Genomic DNA, 23,428 nt, shown 5'->3' with positions numbered 1-23,428 from the left:
CTGGCTGGGCTTCATTTTCCTCATCTCTAAAATTATGGGGATAAACTAAGATTCCTTCTATGCAAAATTCTATGGTTTTAAGAAGTTTAGTTAAACATGTGACCTATGTATGATATCACATGATCTCAGAACCCTATGATATTTCTGCTAAATGTTATTTTTATCAAGTTTTCTAGAGATTGCACTAAGATAACCTATATTTCAAATTCTGTTTAGTCACTGCTTCATCACTTCCCAAGAGTTCAATTTTCTCTAAGCAGATGAGTACCAGATTTATATACGTCTACCCCTAACTTCCCTCCTGAGTTCCAGTTTTACAACACTTCTTGAACATCATGGACAGGGGTATTCCATAAGTATTTCAAACTCAATTCAAATTTATTTTATTTCAGAAGGCAGGCAAATGTATGAAGTTTTAGATATCTTCATCACATTCCTCTTAATCCACACTCCACATCTTCCAGATCCCTGGGTGCCTTTCCAACAGATATCCTTATATTTATTCAGTATATTTTGTATGCATTGAACTGTGTACTTGTCTCCTACATTAGAATATGGGTTCCTTGAAAATGGAGATTATGTTTTTGTATTCCTAACATAAGTGGTTAATAAATACCTGTTGACTGACCCCCCCCCCCAAAAAAAACAACCCTAAACTAAATCTAAAAATGTAGGATTTTTAAATGGAGAAGATTCAGTTATATGGACATTTTCACTTATGTGGAAACATGCATCACCTAATTATCCCAGAAAAAGTGCTTCTATTACCATTCCATACACACAATAAAACTATATACCTTAGAAAATTATGAACTAGGACAAAGTATGTTACTGTTATTCTTACCAATAATAGGTGACCTTTAATAGTTAATAGTTGACATATGGGGCTTAAGGATCATAAATGCTTTACACACACTGCTTTGAGTCTTACAGCAACCATGTTAGTTAAGGCATTATTATATCTATTTTACAGATAAGGAAACTGAAGAGATTAAGGAAGCAACTTGTCCATGCAAGTAATCAGAGACAAGACTCCAAATTGAGATTTTCTTGACATAAATCCCAGAGTTACTCAGATGTGCAGGTAAATAGTACCTTGACCTCAAAACCCTACTGTCCAATTTCCACTCTCCTCTGGGGGTAGGATAGAACTTAAAAGACATTTTAAACTAAGTCACTTTCATGTGTGCTTTTTCTAATCACACCTGGTAGTTTATATATGAAAACATTGTAATCCTCCATACTTCATGTGAGCATGTATCAGCAACAGTGGCTACATGAGGCAAAGGATTCTCTTAAGTAAGAAAGTATCGCAAGGTTCTATTCAAAGCTTTCTTCTCTTTATACTCTCTTGGTCACCTCATCAACTCATCAGCTCCCTGGGGTTCAATTATCATCTCTACGTAAATGATTCTCAGATCCACCCATCTCTTTCCTGAGCTTCCAGGTGTATATAGCCAACTGATTATTGGACACTGTGAAATAGATGTTCCATAGGCATCTCAAACTATGTCCAAGACAGAATTCATCTTTCTCTCCCCAAGCCATCTCAAGTTCCCTACTTTTGTTAAGGCATTAACATTCTTCCAAGTCTTCAAAGGCAACAACTTTGGTGTCATGCTCATTCTCCTTCACACATATCCAATCAAGTTCCCAAATCTTGTCATGTCTACATCCATAACATCTCATTTATGTTCCTTTTTCTTGATTCACATTACCAACACTCTCATTCAATATTTCTCACCTGAAATATTCCAAAAGTCTCCTAACTGGTCTCCCTGCATCAAGTCTCTCTCCACTCTAATCCATCCTCTACACAGGTACCAAAATGATTCTCCTAAAGCTAAGATCTGAGGAGGAGTCCACTACTCAGTACATTCCAGTCCTTTCCTGTTACGTTGAGAGTCAAACATAAATTCTGTTCGACATTTAAAGCCAAGTCCTTTACAACCTGGCCCCAATCTACCCTTTCAGTCTTATTATATATTACTCCCTTTCATAAGCATTTCAGTCCAGCCAAACTTGCCTCTTTACTCTTCCTAATATGTAGTAAGTCATTTCTCATCTCCATGCTTTTGTACTGGCATTTGTACCCTATGCCTTCTTCCTCACTCCTTTAATATCCTTTTCCTAATAAGCCCAAGAATTAAAAAACTATAGGCACCAGAAAAATACGGCATTTGCACTGAAAATTTCTGAAAGATTTCACAATATCCAGGAAAATGCTACATGAAAGGTGGTGTAAAGAGTATTAAGCAACAGGAGTTTGTTAACTTAAATGACATGAACAGAATTAATGGACATGCCTTGGATATGCAGTGAATATCACCTCTGAGAAATAAACACAAACTATAAAAAAACCTTCAACAATAAGATCCAGTAATATACCTTTTGAAAAGTTTTTCCTAGTGGACCTTGAATTACCACTAAATTCTTATTAAGTACCACAATATTAAAAAATAATTTTTCTAGTCTGCCATGTCCACAAGTAGTAATATAAATTCAACGCCAACATAAATCTTACTAGTCCCAAGTATGGGATGATCCATGAGGCAGCACTAGTTTTAAGTTTCAACGCTCTTGGCTTACCTCACTGCTATGTTGCACCATCCTCGTGAACGTATTCACATATAAGCATCTTGGGTTGCTATTGGCTCTATAACTTCAATTCATTCCAAAATTATCCTTAGTAGCCACTGACGCCTACTTCATCACCAGCTGTCTAGAAAATTGTGGTCATTCTTTTTCTGTAGGTTAAATTCCTTGCAACTTTCACATTCAGCAAATCCAGGCCAGAAACATAAAACAGTCCTATAAACTGTAACTGACAGATATTTTATGTATTCGAGGCTATAATGATTTAAAAACAAGTTCACATCTTCTATTTATAAAATGAAATTTTGTGATATGAAATTATTTGGTCCCATACTTAGTATTTATATGCAAACTACAGATTGACTACTTTAGAGATTATACATATCAAATTTTAAAGTCATAAATGAGGCTCCTTCAGTCACCCACTCAAGCGACAATGGAAGAAGCTAGGTAGTGCAGTGGACAGAGCACCAGTGCAGAAGTCAGGAGGACCTGAGTTCAAATCTCACCTCAGACACTTGACACTCACTAGCTATGTGACCTTGGGCAAGTCACTTAATCCCAACTGCCTCATCCTGGGTCATCTCCAGTCATCCTGATGAATATCTGGTCACTGGATCCAGATGGCTCTGGAGGAGAAGTGAGGCTGGTGACCTGCACAGCCCTCCCTCACTCAAAAAAAAAAAAAACCAGTCAAGTGCAAGTTATATCATTATTTTTCTCTGATGGCATAGTCTTCTTCGGCAACAAAGGAAGAACACACTCACACAAGTGACGATGAGTACTTCCTGAATGCTACCTAATTTTAATATTGGGGTAAGTCAAATAACAGGGCAAGGTAAATCATATGAGCTCCCTTCTACCACCACCCCCATTATACAATGATTTTTAAAGCCAAATATATATGGTTTGGGACAAGCTACAATTATTTATCCAGCTGTCTCTGTCCTTCAACATGAAAATCGAAAATTCACTAGTTATTTAATAGACTTATAGTATGTTCTTATAATTTGAATGGCTCCTCTGGTTGGTTTTGTTTGCTTGTTTTTTGGAGAGGGAGAGGATGCTGAGTTAAAGAAGTACTTATTTATACTTCAAAGTATTATTTGAATAAGTTATAAAACCTTGGTTCTTTCATCACAAGTTTTGAGCTAAAAGACAGGATAACTATGGGACAACTGAAAGCACTAGATTTACAATTAGAGAACCTGTGCTGTCTCCCCCTGACTCCCTATGTGAGCTGAAAGCACAACTTCTCTGGGCCTCCCTTTCCTCATCTGTAAAATAAGAGAAGGGGAAGGAAAACAACAAGAATTTATTTAAAATCCACTATATGCCAGGCACTGTGCTAAGTACTTTACAAATATTATTATCTCATTTGATCCTTACAACAGTCCTGGGACAGATGAAATTATTACCTCCATTTTACAGCTGGAAAAAAAGAGTAAGGCTAAGTGACTTGCCTAGAATCACACAGCTACGAAGTATCTGAGGGTGCATTTGAACTCAAAACTCTATTTCCAACTCTCTATACACTACACAAGCAAACTGCCTATGAAGTGATTGGACTACTCCTTGTCATATAAGTATAAAAATTTTCTAATAAACAAAAATAGGAAATCCAAAAGGAATGAATGCATTTCATTTGTTTGCTGCTTTTTGTTTGCTTGTCTACTTCAACTTCAAGGTTATATATTCCTTATTACTTAATTAACAAATCTGTTACAGAATCAGAACCAACTTAAAAGTCATACAATTACCTTATAAGAGAAAACACACATTTTAAAATATCTAAATTACCCTAGCAATTCACTGGTAAAAAACAATCCCTTCTGTCAGTGCAAATCCAAGCAATACTCAATATAACAATGCCTATTCTTCAAAGTGCCCCAACTGCCATTACATTAAGCTGGGAGTTAAGGGTTTGTGTTTGTCTTTCGTTGCCAAAGAAGACCATGTCATCAGAGAAATGATGACATGACTTGCACTTGACTTTGCTTTGAGTGAGAGAGGGCTGTGCAGGTCACCAGCTTCACTTCTCCTCCAGAGCCATCTGAATCCAGTGACCAGATACTTCTCAGGATGACTGCAGATGAACCAGGATGTATTGGGAAACCTTGGGCCCTTTAGGCCAAGGTCTTGGCAGGTACTCACTTTGGGTGAGGCAATGCCAATTCACTGAATAGGCCTGTTTAAGAAGTAGCCTGGGCATGGCCCCTTTAATGAGGTCAAGAAAAAGAAAGACATCAGGCTGGGTGAGAAGTAGCAACAGTTACTATTGATAACCACTGTAAAGCAAGGAGGGTCCAGAGAAGCACTTAGGCAGGGACTGGATGGGACGGGAAGGAGCCAGTAAAACCCAAGTCAACTGGGCATCTTTTGGCCATCCAAATTTACCTTCCTTTGGAGAAGAGAAGGAAGGGGAGGGGGAGGCAGACAGGAGAGGAGGAGCTGAGTTACCCAATTAGCTGTGTCCCCATTCAGCCAGCTGCATCTACTCACAGGACTGTGTTTGTGCTTCGTTGCCGAAGAAGATAAGGGTAGAGGAAAGGAAAACATTCATCTTCATACTTTACAAAATACCACAAATATCTCTAAAACTAATTTTAATATCTCTAAATATATTTAGAAAGCAGTCAGTAACTTCAATGGTCAGTCCTTACATTTCCTAAAACTCAAAACTAAATACCAAATTAGAACTGATAAAGAGAACAATATAGATACTCACCCAGCATCTCAGTCCAGATTTTGGAAGTGTAGAAGCAAAAGAGGTACTTTTCAGGCAATGATGCTTGTAGTCAGTTGTTGATTATTGGTCAGCCAAAGGAAAAGTATATCTTTCCCACCAATAAGTGACATGGGAGCTTCATATAATGATTGGCAGTAGCACCAGCTCTGTATTATTAGCTGTGAACTGCTGTATTGCTAATGTATTTTTGCCTAATTTGAAGATCCATCCCATCCATTAACAGGCCCATGTGACCTGCTTAAATCACATAGAAGCCTAAGTCACATGTGGTGGGAGGAGCTTGCTGAACGAGTGGAGCAGGAAGAGGGGAGTAGAGCTGGGAGGATGTTGGTGAGAGCAGTTAGGGCAGAGGAGAAAGAGGACACAGGCAGGCACAGCTAGTCTTGTGAGAAGGCCCTGGCAGGAGGGTAAAGCTTGGAAATGGCATTGTCCCCTGCAGTGCAAAAGTGTATTGACTTCTTAGTTATTACTATAATGGATTTGGCTTTCTTTTGTCTGAAAAATGTTTTTCTTCTGCCTTCTATATGGAGAGACTGGTATACTTTGCAATTCAGAACTACACAGGCATAATTCATAGTCTCCTGCCTAATCTTCACAAATGTTAGAAATGAAGAGCAGGGCTAAACAAAGCAGTCTCGTACCTGCCATCTGTACCCAATCACAACTTTTTCCACAGAAGCTTCATAAAGCCCCTTCAAAACACTAGACTGCTAAAAGGTTGTTCAATCGAGCTCATAACCAGGCACGGGAATAGCAGTTGATAACTGAACTCACTGAAGGCAGGTAGTACAGTAGTGGGTCAAAGGGACAGAACCCCTTGAGTATATTTGAGTTAGAAATAGCCTTCAGCAATTCTAAGAGAAACAAAGTATCAACTGGTCAAAGGTGGTACCTGGAAGAGCAAAATCCCCTAAGTACAAACACTACATATAATGTACACATTTAAATTTTTGGAAATTGTAAAATACCTCAAATTAAGATACTTTAAATACTAGTTTCCTATGCCACAATCACATGCATCTTACAAAAACACAGTTCATGCTATTAGAAAATCATGTAACATGGTCATGAAACCTCATTAGATGCTTTTGGAACTCTATGCTGACAATGTCAACTGTTTGAAGAAAATAATTTTCTACTTCCCAAGTGGTGTGGGGCTATCAGTGACAACTGTAAAACCCCAGGAGAAAACTTTAACTGGCTTCAAACTTTAATTTCCTGGCCAATTCATATGAACATTAAAGTTAGTTTTATATAAAAAATCTCTAGTTCTTGATCCCTCCCAAATATTTTAGATAATTATTCCATTGGTACTATATACCTAATGTGGTTTTAAAAAGTGGTTATGAATTCAAAGTAATCCTCACAGGGAAAGTCTTTATAATATATATTTTAAATGACCATAGGTAGTTACACTAGGCATAAATTATGACAGAGTCAATGAGACAATAGATATTACTAGGAAAGGTAATAGGATTAAGTGGAAATCAAGGGCTGAATTGGGAGTCAAGAGACCTATGCTCAAATCACAGTTCCACTACTTGATACAACCTATAATTCTAGGATCCCAAGTTACAATCTCTTTGAGCCTAAGTTTTCTCATCTGTGAAATGGACATGAAATTTTTTATACTGCCTGCCTTACAGGGTTGTTGTAGGGCTAATTGTAAACATCAACAGTTTGATAAACAAGATTAGTTTCCACTTCTGTCAACCCAATAGGTAAGGCTATCTAATGACAACAAAAAATTTAGAGTCAACCTATACACTTTGCTCACTTTGCTCATTCCTTTATCACAGTGTTTTAATATTGGAACTTAATATTGGAAGGATTACTAAATATTCTTGTTTGGAAACACTAACCATAATAATTATGTGCCATGCTTCCTAATCAAGCCCTTCTAATCAGATTCTATTACTTTTATTATAGCCTGTTTTTTCTAAAAGCTTTCTACAATCCTTTTTATTACATAGAAATATAATATGAGAAGCTCCACTTCTCAAATTACTACTTGCTTATTGTACATTTTGAGGCAGAAAAGTTTCCCTTTGTTGCTTACAGAACCTTTCAAAGTACAAGTATCAAAATTCTGTCTAAATTTGCTAGGAAATCTAATGCTTTACTCAAATCTTAAGAGTAAAACTATTTGCATATACTTTGATACATCTTAGATTTGATGGAGTAGCACTTAAGGGTACTATTTCATTGCCAGAGTATTTAGGCTACTTGACCTAGGCTGGGTAATTTTGGTACAGCATCATTAGAACTCTGTACAAAGTAAGGACTCAAAAATTTGTTAAATGCAACAGAAAACTCATTTTCAGAGCGTATTTTTATATACACACTTCCGCACACAATAAGAAAGTAAAGGAAAAAACCTTGGAGAAGTAGCTTAAAAAGAGGGGTGGGGGGAGGACCTATTCAGTATATTAGTGAGCACTAAAAGGAGAAATAACTTGTCAAAAATTTCCAAAGTTATTTTAGTCACTGTCATCCCAACTATCCATTTAATGCTCAAAATAAACACATGAAGAGAATATATTCTAAATGTTGACATCTAAACACTCTTCAATGTCCTTTAAATACTGACAAATTGTTAAGCTACATATACAGCTGCTACCCGAGTTCTACTATGAAGATAGAGACTGGACCTGGGATTTCCTTGATATAGGGAACTCCCTCTACCAATGTATCTTCTATACAACTTAGAGTCTAGGAAATTACCTACCACTGGAACGCAGGTCTTTCCTGGATAGACAGACGTGAAAAATTGATGACAGAAGAAGTGAATGAAAAAGCATTTATTAAGAATTTACTATGTGATATAAGGGAGGTGGAAAGGTAATGGTCCTTTTCTAATACTACAGAAGGGAGGATAGCAGACCCCAGTGATCCTCAGGTATAGAAGCAGGTTAGATGATAAACTCTGGTGTTCTTCCATCTTACCAAGGGACAACTGGTGACATCCTGCTCATCAAAGCAGTGTGTGTAGCCATATTTGCCCAAAATTGAGGGGCCTAGAGAGGCCAGAAGCATAACCATTAGGAAAAGGAGCTCTGAGTAGAAAGGAGACTGGAACTTTGGAGCTCAAACTCAGTTTGAGCTGAGTTCTGTCCATGCTTTACAACAGGCCTGCACAATCTGTGGGACATGGGCCCGCTTGCAGCACACCCAAGGATTTAGGGCAGCCTGAGAAAAATGCAGAGGAAAACATCCTTTGTATATAAGGGAAATCCTTTGGCGGGCCACAAGGTATGCAGGTCTGCTTTAGAACCATGACATTACATAGCAAAATTTGGGGCTTGAATGGAAATGTAAGGCAAGAAAGTTAAAGGTAAATGATACATAAAAACCTCAAAAGCAATACATATTTTAATACCTTTATAATGTCTGACTTTTTCATATCACTTTTACATCTATTTTATGCCATTTTTATCCTCACAAAAATTCTGTAAGGCAGAGAGAACAAATACATCTTTTTTACAAGTAAAAGAAATTAGGACAAAGAACAGTTAAGTGACTTCTCAAAGGTAATCCAGCAGTTTAGTGGTAGGCAGGACTGGAGACTGTGTCCCTTTATATGGACCTATTTTTTTTTTTTTTTTACCACTAGACAAGAATTTCTTAAAAGTCCATCAGCATTTGAAGCTGGAAGGAATCTTAGAGATATGGTCCAACCCTCTCATTTTAGAGATGAAGAAACCAAGGTCTAGGGAATTTAAGTGATTTGTTCTAGATCATAAACAAAAGTAGTGACAAAGCCCAATTTCAAATTCAAGGGTTCTGACTCTCAAATCCAGTGTTTTTTCGCATTTTCTTCCCAAATGATATTCCAAATAAGCCCAGTTTTTCCACACAACGTAACTAAGAATTTCCAGCAGAAAACTTCAATCAGTGATTTTTTCCCTCTAAAACATTAAAGAAGACATGATGTCTACAACCAAAAAATTATATATGGTTATTTTATAGGAAGGAGTGTGTGAAAACAGAACTTCTGCTTCTTTGTTCTGAAATTTCTGATATTCCCTTTTTCAATAATAACAAGCACTTATTTAACCCCAACCATGTAAAAGGAACAATTTCCAATTAAAATATACTGACAGAACCTATATATGCAGCTTTGGAAATATTCCACTTGCAAGTATCTTTGAGAATAATGCCCATTCTATTTTCCTTTTGGATATCTCAAAATTAAAGTGAAGGAATACCAAATCAAATTTATATAGTAATCTAATCAAATCCATATAGAATGTCCCCCAGAGGAACATTTGTGAATTCTATCAATATATTTTAGACCCCAAAATGTTCTACGTCCAAATTAATCCAGTGTCAGAGTGCCAATGTCAACAGGGAGAAAGGGGTATGTACTAGGGATGTTATGGAGGTAAATTTAACAAGACTTGGCAACAAATTGGATATGGGGGGAGGGGTAAGAGAGTATGAGAGGTAAAGGACCATACTGAGGTTGCAAGCCTGGGCAACTGGGAAAAGGATGATATCCTGAACAGTAAGAAAAAGAAAGAAAATGAGTTGAATTTGGGTCCTGTTGAGTTTAAGATGCATAAGGCACATCCAGTTCAAGATATCCAATAGCGGCAAATCCAATGCTACTTTGAAATGCAGAGATGAATTCAGAAAAAATATGTTATGATGGAGATCTTGGAGATGAGAGGTCTGAATTTCAATCCTAACTCTGACACTTGTATGACCTTGAACAAGTCACTTAACTTCGCAGAGTTAAATTTCTTCATTTATGAAATGAGGTTATTAACATTTAAAAACCTACAGCTCACAAAGTTGTTGTAATAAAAAATGCCACGCAAACAGGAATTTTGCAGTAGAGGAAATTTTAATCACAAATAAACCATATTTTTATAGAAACACTTCAGTTCAAAATCTATTCATTTTTGGAAAGTGAGTTTCTTTAGAATTAAATTTTATAATATAATATAAAATTGAACTTGGTGTTTTCTGATAAATACTTGTCACTTATCTTTAGTAGAATTTTGAAATTCCTGAAAAACAGCACTATAAAACATTAATATATGGCCATACTAGAAGCTACCCATTCCTTCAGGGGAAGGAACGCGGAAGGCCTTCCCAACTCTGAACTCCATTTTAAATAAATTTTTCTTGATACCTTTAAAAAAAAATTAATATAGAATATACTTAACATAATGAACCTTACTTCTAAGAGACAGTATAAAGTATATTTCTTTTACCTAATTATAGAAACAAATTAAAACTGACAATAGTTCCCAATGTTAAGGAACAAAATACAAAATAATTCCTAAAAAATTTAGACCAGATATATTCAAACAAATCTTAGTGTATTTAAATCTATTCAATTCACAGTACAACTGTCATCTATGACCTCTACTTAAGATACAATCTAAAAAAAGAACTACAATGAATGAATCATCACTTCATTTTACTTTAAAAAGTATCCCATTATACTGGATAAACAAAACAAAATCCAATCACCAATAAATATAAAATATGCCCTTTTAAAACTGTTTTTAAAAGTCCTTTGTTTACCAGCTCCCTAAAGCTTTTAGTTTTACACTTCTGAAGACATATTTGAACTGCATTGCCAAAGTACCATTCATTAGTAAGATACTTTGAAATACCATCATTTAAACAATTCGAATGCTACCATAGATTTAACATATTTTTACAAGGCTTAGACTAACATTGTTGGTAGCAGAGGAGGCCTAGTATCTTTATACTATCCTGAAAGAGATATAATCTGTTTGGGGGGGGGGGGGGGGGGTGCAGTTGTGTAAGTATGTGTGTATACATATATAAATATGTATAAATATACATACATATGCAAAGGTTTCTAAAATTCTATAATTCTTCTAGGCAAAGTACTGCACAGTGCGAACATCACTGGCTCTGGAGCCAGAGATCCTGAGTTCAAATTCCACCTCTGACACTACCTCTGTAAATCTGAGCAAGTCACTTACCCTTTCTTGATAAGGACTGATGATGCTGCTGCCCAGGAGGTGGCTGTACCACAGTGACTGATCTTTACCCTCATTTTGGCTTAAATAGCTCTAATAGCTTAAAACTCGGATAAAACTTTTGGGACACCAGCTATGGATGTTAAAGCCTAGTATTTCAATGCCAAAAAACTGACCCAATTTAAAAATTAGCATATATATGTATATTGTGTCCCTGTGTGGATGTACACACATATAAATACATGTGTGTTGTATATACATGTAAATATATGTGTGTGTTTATATATTCATACATGTACACATCTATTAAAACTTAAAGCAACCAACTACTATCCATAGTTATAGAACAGCACTAAGATCTTTGGGTACCTTGTATTAGAAAAAAAATCAGCTGTTCTTCCATTCTACTCCTTTTTTTCTAGGCATTCAACCAGACAAGCAAAGAAGGAGTCAAAGGAGAAAGCCAGTTCAAAACAAAAAGCCTAGATATAAGGTAGAACAAAAATAAGAATGGGCACTGAAGTCAAAGATAAAGGTATTCAGCCAGTTTTAGAGGGGCAGCTCAAACCAGGATAAAGGTAGATATTGATCAGTGCGGTACATCTACCTCTGCTGACCCAGGGCTTATCAGGGACAAGAGAAACTGAGCAACTTTCTCTAGAATAATTTGCTGTAAAATAAAGCACTACAGAAGATTACAGATCTAGAGTTGAAAGGGGCTTCTCAATCTCCTTGTTTTACAGATGAGGACAAGTTCCCAGGAGGTTGAGTGACTCACCCAAAGTTACAGAGAGGTACTGCCAGAGGTAGGATTTGAACTGAAGGTCTCTGGCTCCAGAACCAGTAATGTTTACACTGTGTACTGCTCCCCCCCCCCCCAAAAAAAAAGAACCAGAGAATTTTATAGCTAAAAGAAATTTAAGAAGTCACCTAATCCAACTTGACCATTTTATCAATAGCAAACTGAAGCCCAAAAATATTAGATGATTTCCAAATTAATGCTGCTAAGAGTATCAAAACTGAGATCAAAAGCCAGATTAAGTGGCACACTTTTAATCACATTCCCAGAATACCATGCGGCCTGGTACTCAAAGGACCAACATCGAGCATGAAACAGTCAACAATGAGGCATAAACCAAGTAGGCAGATAATCTGTAGGTTCTTTGTTATCACTATAGTAATAAAAACATTCAACTACTCTTCACATTTATAAAGTACCTTAGATTTATTATATACCAGGAAAAGTTAAGCACCAATGAAAGTGTGCTACTAACCAGGTTTTGGTGCCTGGAGCCAACACTGGGAGATATTTACATCAGTAACAATAATGGGAATGTTGTAGCTCTTTCTTCCTTAAAAATCAACCTGAAAACCAAACAGTATAAAGACTTGAATGATACCAGGGAAAGGACGCTGGAACCAGTATTAGAAGACTGAGGCTTTACTCCTAACAGTTACTGGCTAGCCATCAGACTCTTCAAGCAAAACAGGCCAAAGCACTAAGGTGTACTCTGAAGTTCCTATACACTCTAATAGTCTTTGAATGTAAAAGACACATTAGAAAATGTAGTACTTTATAAAACAAAATCTGCAAGAACAAAAGACAATACTCCTGAAAAAAAAATAAGATGATATTTTGTGAAATGTCATGGCATTATAGTGGTAGAGAAAAAAAAAAGTTGCAGTACTAGATTTAAGATCAGAGGGAACAAGTTTAAAACCAGGGCAGTTACATGCTTAGCTGTGGCAATCAGGAAAGTCACTTCCTGGGCCTCAGTCGCCTCACCTGTAAAAAATGGAAGGGACTGTACTTGAACCTCTAAGAGTTCTAAACCTTGGATCTCTGAACTCAGAAGAAAAAAAACAACAGCACACATAAACGTGTGTGCACTAATGTACACAGGGGCAGCTAACAGATACACGGGATAGAGTGCTGGCCTAAAGTCAAGACACCTCTGTGAGTCCAAACCTGTCCATACTTACTAGCTGTGTGACCATGCTTGTTCCAGTTCTTTGTCTATAAGATGAGCTGGAGAAGGAAATAGCAACTACTCCAGTATCATCGCCAAGAAGATCCCAAATGGGGTCACAGAGACAGACACAACTGAAATGACTGACAAAATACACACACACACCCACACACACCTGTGTGCATATGTGTTATATACACACACACGCACATAGGTAACTATTTCAACATGATGGGTTCCCTTTGCAATCTTATGCATTAAAAAAAGTTCTGAGAAAGGATCAATGAGGTTTCAGACTGCCAAGAGTCATGACACAAAGACAAGGTTAAGAAGCCACATTTCAGCTCTAAATCTAGAATGCTATATCTCAGAAGCATCACTTACTTTTTTTTAACCCTCTGCCAGAAAAGGAAGAGTTCATATCCACACTTTAGTGGAATATGCTTCCATCAAATTAAATTTCACCGAGCATCAGAAAAACACTCCCTCAAATCTACCATACTGGTCCAAGTATAGGATACTCCAAAACATAGGCCACATCATAAAAGTAGATCTCTTTGAAAGGAAATACACACACACACACACACACACACACACACACACACACACACACAGCATGCACACACATTTTTAACTATATTCATAATTTTGCTGGTACAGGATGGTCCCAGTGAGGAATCTTTCATAACCAAGGTACATTCTCTGTAACAAAAAAAACCTTAAGAGTTACCTGGAGCCCTGGGAGTCTAAGTGACTTTCCCAGGACCATGTAGCCAAGTCTGTGTTGGTGGCAATGGATCTGAATTCAAGTCACCTGACTCAGAGACCAGCTCTCTATTCATACTGGTATGTGTATACGTATTCATAAAATATGCTTTAAAAGTGACTAACAGCCACAATCAGGTTTTATGAAAGTCAGATTTAGAGGAGAGAAATAAGAAATATACTTTACCAATACAGTCATCTCATTCTATCTGACTATACATAAGTGATCTTTATCATATTCCACTCTGGAGTTGAAGAGAGAAGAACTGTTAACTATTCTATTAATAAACCTTCATAACTCTTGGAAGAATAACAATGATTTTTTTCCTTCAGACATTCTCCAGGATAAATCGTCCTGGTTCCATTACACTTTTCCTATTTTCTAGTTTACTGGCTTGTCTTTCTACTCTACCAAAGTATTTCACATTCCTTTAACAATTTGAGTCCAAAAAAAAGTCATAGTTCTCTGGTAGAGGTATAACCAGAACTTAGTATAAACAATCTCTAACCTCATATAGAACACCAGTTTACTGACAGTATAAAACTGACATTAAACGTATATGTGTATGTATATACGAATATGTATGGCTTTTCATGGAGGAATACTCAAGTATTTCCAGGTTAAATGCCACCAGGTGGGTGACTTCCTTTTACATGTATTCTGGGCTTACTCCATCATGAAAAATGAGCCATCAAAGAATTAATATATTACTCCACACTTCTCTTAAACCTTCCATTCATAAGTCTAAGGCTAGCTACTTTAACACCCATTTTTAGCCACATAAATGAGTTTAGGGGTTTTCACATGGCTCTATTTTTCATTTCACATGCAAAATCAGCTTCCCTCACAGGTAGTTTTGAAGGTCAAGTTTACTGAACCAAATAAAAGTGAAATTGTGATTTACACAGTACAGTGTCCCTAGTAGGTCTGCAGTTTTCCAATGTGGAAAAAATATTATTAAGGTATTTTATTATAGTTACAAAATAAGCATTAGCTAATAAGTTTGAGACTTTCAAACAAATTAAGGTAGGCTGAAAAGAAGATTTTTAACCATTATAATTAAAAAACATCTACAGCACTAGTACTACATTTTTTTAAAGCTATAGGTACTCAATGCCAGGATATGTGTAATCTTTTGTCATTGATAAATGTAGAAGATCATAACTCCTGTTAATAAAACTATTACAAATCAGCTAACATTTCTCCTGGTTAATAAAACCTTATAAAAGTTATTTTAAAAATCTGTTTAAATGGCTGTTTGTCATCAAATTAATATCACCTTCCTCAAGTAAGTCTCCATCCTTAAACTTAATCCTGATTGCCAATAAAGTAGAGGAAAATTTGCATATTCATTCTAATTTCCATGTAGGATTAGAGAAACTGGGACAATTTTTACTTTCTAATCTACCTTTTCCTTATCTCTTCTAACATCTAGTCTGATACCTCATCAGGGAGCAGAGTCTTACAACTAGGAGAATAGCAAGCTCCAGCAGGCTCTTACCACATCAACTATGAGGTTGGCCATTGAAGGAATGAAAACTGTTGTACCACACCAAGAAAACCTTGAGGTACTGAAAAAGCTACCTTATACTCACAGATAAAGCATTGTTAGAGCAAAGATTCAGCCCCTTAAATATATTAAAATACACTGTTGCCTACCTTTACACTTTCATCCCCAGCACCAATTCTACATCACCAAGTATTGCTAGATGTCTCCACTTAGATGGTTCACAGGCATCTCACACTCATCAAGTACAAAAGTGAAAGTAATTGTCTTTTTCCCCCATCAACATCTCTCCCCTTGATTTTCATAATTCCAGCGAGGGCACTACCACCATAAATTCACCTAGATTCATAATGTCAGGTTTATTTTTGACTCTTCCCTGTACTTCACTCCCCACGTCCAATCAATTGCCATGTCCTATCCAGCATACCTTCACAACTCTAAAAACTATTCCCTTTTCATTCACGCAACTACCACCCTAGTTCAGGCTCTCATTATCTCTCTGGTAGACAATTGCAGTAGCTACCTAATTAATCTCCTTGTTTCCTATCTCTTTCTCCAGAACTCCATCTTCACACAGATGACAAAATAATCTTTTTAAAGCACAGATCTGACCCCACACAAGGTTCAGTCTGGCATTTAAGCCAATCAACAATATGCTTCCTACCTTTCCAAGCACATTTCACACCATTCCCCTTCCAGCTTTGCTGAACTGCTGGGTACCCTATGCCTCTCCCCCCAACTCTACATTTCATCTTCCACTTCTGAGCATGACATTCCCCAAGGCTGGAACAAACTCACTCAACCTTTGCTTTAGTCAATCCCCTCCTTCAAGGTTCAGGTTCAATTACCAGTGCCTTAATCAACCTTCATTTCTTAGTGCTCTACTTTAAATTACTTCACATTTACTTAGCTATGTCCATACAAAAACCCCCAATAGAATCAAGAGATTGTTCATTTGTCTTTGTATCTCTAGTACACTGCACAGAATAGATGTTTATTAAATGTTTAACTGAATATAAAAATCACATTGTAATTTGCAATACACTATTACACAGTATTAATGTATCAAAAAGTTTCCACAGCATATTAGACTCAAAAATTGTCATTTAAACATTAAGTCAAATCAAACTACACCAAGTTTTACGTTCAAAATGACTACTATTAACAATAAAGAGTGCCAGCGTGGTATAGGGGTAAAAGCACTAGACTTTAAGTTACTGGACCAGGGTTCAGATCTTACCTATGAGAAAATCACCTTCTTCTGTTTCACTTCCCCCAATCCCATACCCAATTTACTGTTACTAAGTCCCGCTAATTATACTTTCATGGCAGTCCTTGTATATCTCCACTGGCTCTGCCACCACCCTAGGATAAGCTCTTACCACCTCATGCCTGGACTACTGCAGTAGTAGTCCTGCCCATTCCCCTTCTCAAGTCTCTTCCCCACTCCCATCTACTCACCTACCAAAGTGATCTTCTCAAAGAGCAACTGTAACCATGTCTCACACGCACACCCTTCCTGTTCAAAAAACTCCAGTGGCTCCCTGTCACCTCCATGATCATATATATATATATATATATATATATATATATATATATATATATATATATATATATATATCTAGATAGATAGATAGATAGATAGATAGATAGATATATATATATATATATATCTAGATAGATAGATAGATAGATAGATAGATAGATAGATAGATAGATAGATAGATAGATAGATAGATAGATATAATCATCTGGCTTTTAAAGTACTTCATAACCTGGACTCTTCCTACCATACCAGTCTTCCTGCACATCATTCCTTCCCACATACTTTACAATCTAGTGACACTGACCTCTTTCCTGTTCCTCCCATGAAACACTCCAGCTCCCAACTCTATTTCATTTTCCATCTGTATTCATTTTCACTGGCTGTCCCTCATACCTGAAATTATCTCCCTTCTTATCTCCACTTCCTGGCTTTCCTGACTCCCTTGTTCAGTGTTTCAAACATGTCCTAAATCTTTGTGAGTCTATTTGAGGTTTTCTTGGCAAAGATACTGGACTGGTTTGGCATGTCCTTCTCCAGTTCATTTGACAGATGAGGAAACTGAGGCAAACAGGGTTAAGTGACTTGCCCAGATCACAAAGCTAGTATTTGAACTCAGGTCTTCCTGACTCTAACTAAAATCCACCTTCTGTTAAGAAGCCCTTCCCAGTCCCCTTTAATGGTAATACCTTCCCTCTAACCTAACTTTCAATTGGTCTTGATTGTTCATAGATGTTTGCATGTTAGTTTCACTATTAAAGGTCTGTTCTTTGCTCTTCTTTACATCCCAAGCACATTACCTAGCACATAGTAGGTGCTGAATAAATGCTTATTGAGAATTTCCCTGGGCCCCAGTTTCCTGACTGAAAACTTAAAGGTCAACTCTGTTCATTTAAGGGTTTGGATTTCTCCCTTCAAGGTCTAAATCAAAGAGTATATAAACTGAATCAGATCCCCTGATGTCTCTACTCTGTATATTAGCTCTTTTAAGCCACTGTGCTACATTGAGACAAAAATCATTATTTTTTCATGGTGTACCAGACCTGAAAGGCATTCAAAAGTACTGGTAGGGTACATACCTAGAATGCATCCTATATGGTACCAGCCTGGCATTCAGAGTATCAGTAAAATAGGAATAACAGCACTTGTGTTACCTATCTCACAGCCTTACTGTGAGTAAAGGGTTCTGTAAATTGTGAGGGAAGGATAGGATGGATGTTATTTATTATTACTGTTATTATTATCAAGCAAAGGTCATGATGAAAGAAAAAAAGTGTGAGACACCACAGATGGTGGTGACTGACTCTAGGATATTAGTGACAATAGCCAAGCACCCACTAGAGTTTAATATACGAAATCAGATTGCTTAACAAGCCCAAGCACATGTGCTAAGAGCTATTGAGAAATATGCTAAATAAACTGTTGCTGCTCTACCACACAACCAATCAACTATAAATTCAAGTATAATAATCTTGCACCCCGTCTAGGGGAGGGTGGGTTTTTCCCAAGAAACATTTAACACACAGACCCATTTAACACAGCATAACAAAAAGGCTTTAATGTGTACTCTTATCATCCAAAATGAACTGACAAATATTTAAATGCTCCCTATAGGCCAGGTATGGGGCTAAGCGCTGAGACTGTAAAGAGAAGCAAAAGTATTTCCAGCTCCCAAGGAACTTCCATTCAAATGGGGGAGAAAATGTCCACATAAATCAGCATATACAAGATAAATCCAGAGGAGATGCCAGGTAGTCTTAGAGGGGAAAGACTGGAGAACACTTAGCGTGGGGAGTTAGTGGGGAGACAGAAGGGGGAGACACTGGGAGACGAGAGCATTTAGCACAGACAATCACTCAGAAACCAATCGGCCAAAGAAAATAGAAAATGTACAAGTATTATACACCTTAGTTGCACATAAAACAATATAATTTAATAGATTTACTAATAACCCAAGAAAGAACATTAGACCCTTACCATAATACTGTTCTCAGGAGCTATACTTTAGAAACACCATAGTAAAACCATCTATGATAATGTTCTTTTGGTACCTTAGTAACTAAATCCCCTTTCATGAGAACCAATATAACCTTACAATGAATTCCACTCCATGTGAATTACATTCTATCAAAGTTCCAGCATATCACATAGCCAGCAGGCACTTGGTCTCACTTTCTTTAAATCTGAAATCATCTCCATGCTTACTCTTAGGAATACTCTTTAGAACAAGTAACTCAAGAGTTACTAAGTAGGGGCAATTCATTTATTGAATGATTTCAAAATGCCAAAATAGAAATAAGATCCTAAAAATGTGCAATCTTAACAGTTTATGTTCTCAGGATAATCTTATGATGGAAAGCGTATCTTTAAAGATAATTCCATAATTTACAATATATCTTTGTTTTATTTCATACTCTGTTTTTCATTCTCCATCCCAATTCCAAATAATAGCAACACATTAATTCCTTTGCCCTCTGTTTTGTTACAAACCTTAAGCATCTGCTTTGTGTATCAAAACTTTAAAACCCATTTAAACTTATTCATTCTTTTATTACCATTAAGACTTCCATGAAACTTAAAGAGTTTATAATCTGACATTCCTTATGAAATTTAACCATATTCCATATTCAGCTACACTAATGATTCAAACACATGTTTCAAGTGAGAAGACATCATGGAAACAGTAATACACAACAATCATCCTTTACAGATAGGTGGTAAGTATTATAATTCCCATTTTTTACCACATAGTTGAGAAACTAACCCAGAGGGGGTAAAGTAACTTGGACACAATTACAAAGTCAGATGCCAAGAACAACTTTCAGTCATTCCATGGGAAAGTGCTGCCCCTAGTTGAGAGAATATGAAATTCAGTAGTACGAACGGCAAACCAAAGAACTTTAAAAAGTTACCTAACCCTTATAAATAGGCAAAATGAAAATAGTAATTCAAACATTTATTAATATGATTATGTGCAATGCACTATGCTAAAAAAGTGACATATAAGCAGAGATTTTCAAACAAGTCATTTCCCTTAGATAGATCCCTGAGGAATGGTTGAATTCAACAAGTGCTTTCCTGTACAAACTCCTTATATAATCTTTACTTTTCATCCACTTACATAAAAAGAATACTTTCACTAAATACTGTGATAGCAGCATGCTGTTAAAAGGAAATTGCTAAGAACCTAATTACTTAAAATCCAGTACCTATGGAAGTCTAAAACTTCTTTTAAGTGACACAACATTTTTCTTAAAACTGTATTTGGTAATTTATCTACTTACCTAAAAACTTAATTCTGAATAAAACAGCATACTTTACTTGAAGCCTTAATTTTTAACATCTTGTTTCCTAGATGTACGGCTTAAGTTTTCCAACCAATATTGCTGTCTACATTCTAACACATTTTCCATCCACTACTGAAGTACTCTTTCCTTCTCTGACTTGTTCTTAAAGAGGAAACAAGGTTCGTCAGCAAGATACATGTGAAAGATACATGTGAAAAGTGGCACTGAACTTGGGAACATAAAAACTGAATTACTGATGTACTGCCTCATTACACAACTTAGACATTACTGAAAATATCCAAAATTATCACAAATATAAGTATTTTACTTCTTGATTTTAGGTAGAAAAAAACAATTGTAAGCTAATCTCCCACTGATTAATTTATTACTTTCACTGGGTTACTCATTTTATTAATGGAACCTAATTTGCTTAAAATTCTTATAAAATTTCATGAAATGTATAACACTGATGAGAAAATAACTTCCCTATTAATTAACAAATGTCACTACAATCATCACCAATAACAGCTAATTTTAAATAATGTCATGTGTTAGTTACTACAGCTAAGTACATTGCATTCTTGATCCCTTAAAACTATCAGACTGATTTATAGCAATTTCTACAAATGAGAAAAAAGAACTCTCCCTAATGAAATAATATTTAATCTATCTTCCAAAACCAGTTAACTAATCGTAGATACAACGAAGCAATCATCAAATCCATGCCAATGCTCTTAGCTTGGTGGTTACTGATCAATCTGCAAGTATCTTTACGTTACAACTAACAAAATGCATTCCATCAATTTTAGTCAATCTTTTAAGAAACATCCTAACAGTACAACTTTGAAACAACCTAAATCCCCAATATTATAACTGATTAACTGAAAAAAAAAATCTCGTTGTTTAAAGTAACTTTATGATAATTATACACAGCCATTTGATGTCTTATTAAGAGGCTGAAATTAATGTACACTGAGTCTTTTAAGTACTTGCCCCTCTCATCTGAGTCAAAACTGCAGGGGTTTTGGTTCTGACAGTACCTAGCAGCAAATGTAGACAATTTTCAGTTATTTAAAGTTTAAGCAAGACAAAAATTGCACAAACCTATTAAGTCAATTCCCCATCAGTTGTTTCCCCTTTTCCCTTCAAACACACGGCTGATAAGGTCCAGTAAATGTAAAAATGTCACCCTGAAACTCCCAACATTTCCATCAAGGACCTCTCCAATCCCACTAACACAAAGACTGAATATCCAATGGCGAAGATCTGAAGCTACTCAGGCACCAACAGAAAAATATCTGGCTTCTCCCTCCAGTCCTCCCACAATACCCATCCACCTCAGGTACCCGGAGGGGGGGGGAGGGGGATGCCAACAGCTGCCCAAGTCCCGCTGGCAGAAACCCATAGAAGAAAGCTGGGACAATGATCACCAGGAGACCTGACTCTTGACACCCCCACTACACCGCCCCCCACCCCCGCCACTATTTCCAAGCAAAACAACAACCTAGCCCGAGGAGACAGTTCCAGGATGGGAGACAATGTAATCCCGGGAAGAGAGGGTGCTACATCGAGCCGTGGGGGGTCTCCCCAGAGAAGCACTAGACGGAGTCCCTGGGGCACAAACGGAAGAGACAAGCTCCCCGGACGGGGGAGGAGGAAGGCACAGGCGGAAAGGGAGACAAAGCCCGGGGGTAGAGGAGTCCCCCGGAGATCGGGACACACGGAAAGCTCAGCAGGGAGGGAGGAGATGGACAAGGGGAAATCCAGACAAAGACGGGGCGCCGAGGCAGGGGCCGCGGCGGAGAGGGTGGGCGAGGGCGGCGTGAAGAGGGGGCCTCGGGGGAGGAAGGGGCGCGGGGCGCCAGGGGTCAGACAAAGCGCTCGAGGCGGAGAGACAAAGAGCCGGGGCCGGGCAGAGATGGAGGAAACCAGGGTCAGACAAAGCGCCCGGGACCCGGGGCGCACGAGCGCAGGCGGCGGAGGGCGGCCGGGCTGCCAGACAAAGCTGCGCGGGGACGCCCCCACGCCCCACGCGTGCACGGACATCCAACCCCCACCCCCGCGGCCGGCCCTGGAGTCCGCGGCAGGGGGACCGCTCGGGCCGCGGGGGGCCCGGCCAGGGCAGGCGTGGGGCGGCTCGCGCCCACGTTCACGCTCGCTCCCACGCGCGCGCACACACATACACAAACACACACAAACACCCGGGAGCTGGAGCAACAGTCCCGGGGAAGAGCGCAGCCCCGCACGCACGCATGGACGCGGACACGGACACGCACACGCACCGAGGGCTCCGCTCCGCACGGAGGACGCCGCCCCGACCCCGAGCCCCGGCCCCCGCCGCCCCTCGGCCAGTCGGGAGCCGCCGGTAACTTTACCTCTCCCCCACCCCCAGCTCTGAGTCCCCAGACTTACCCTGTCACAACAGGCGCCATCTTCCACAAACTCTCGCCAAAACTCTAATCCTCGCGAGATCCTCGCCGCGGCCGCCGCCTCCCCTCCCTCTCCTCGCTGGGCTCTCCACCCCCTCTCTCGGTGGCTCTCCCCCCCCTTCCCGTTCCATCGGCCGAGGAGCGCGAGTCACCCCCGCCTCCCAGTGGAGCGCCGCCCTCGTAGTAGGAGATCCCGCGGCTCGCGCTGGAAACCCACCCCGGCGGCGACGGAGCATGCGCACGCGGGGCCGCTGGAGCTCCCTGCGCGTAGCCACCGTGGGGAAAGCCAGCTTGGGTGTTCCGGGGGGGTTGTGGCTGATGTTTTTAAGACTCCCAGAGAGATGAGCCGGGAGACTGGGAAGACCTTAGGGGACCAAAACAGGAAGGGAAATGGCAGGGCCTCAGGGTCAGGAGGAGGGGCCTTGGAGAAAGGTAGGAAAGGACCTGGGAAAAGCCCACAGCGGACGGGACTCCGCGTGCGCCCTGTGAACCTGCCCTTTGAGCAGCCCAGGAGTCCCGAGCCTGGCACTGAACAGCCCTGGTGGTAACTGCAGCCCTTCTGCCGGCTTCCCCACCTTCGTTCATCCCTGGAGCAGCCCTTGGTTTTCATAGCATT

General features: G+C 38.6%; 1 protein-coding gene across 5 annotated transcripts in view; it reads right to left on the bottom strand.

The window, feature by feature from the left end:
* RBPJ (recombination signal binding protein for immunoglobulin kappa J region) overlaps nucleotides 1-23,036 on the bottom strand; it is a 110,342-nt gene extending 87,306 nt beyond the window's left edge. Inside the window, exon 1 of one of the 5 annotated variants that reach the window (XM_072620414.1) lies at nucleotides 22,796-23,036. In XM_072620414.1, coding sequence (XP_072476515.1) covers nucleotides 22,796-22,815 — 20 coding nt within the window. In that variant the 5' untranslated portion in view covers nucleotides 22,816-23,036. Of the gene's footprint in view, nucleotides 1-21,487; nucleotides 21,849-22,795 lie in introns of those variants that run through there. The other 4 variants (XM_072620407.1, XM_072620408.1, XM_072620415.1 and 1 more) reach the window with 4 other exon arrangements.
* Between the last annotated feature and the right edge of the window lie 392 nt (nucleotides 23,037-23,428).

The sequence above is a fragment of the Notamacropus eugenii genome, chromosome 6, assembly GCF_028372415.1.
Source record: "Notamacropus eugenii isolate mMacEug1 chromosome 6, mMacEug1.pri_v2, whole genome shotgun sequence".
NCBI classification, from domain to species: Eukaryota; Metazoa; Chordata; class Mammalia; order Diprotodontia; family Macropodidae; genus Notamacropus; species Notamacropus eugenii.
Note: the sequence above shows the minus strand (reverse complement) of the source record. Positions and strands in the feature narration are given on the sequence as shown.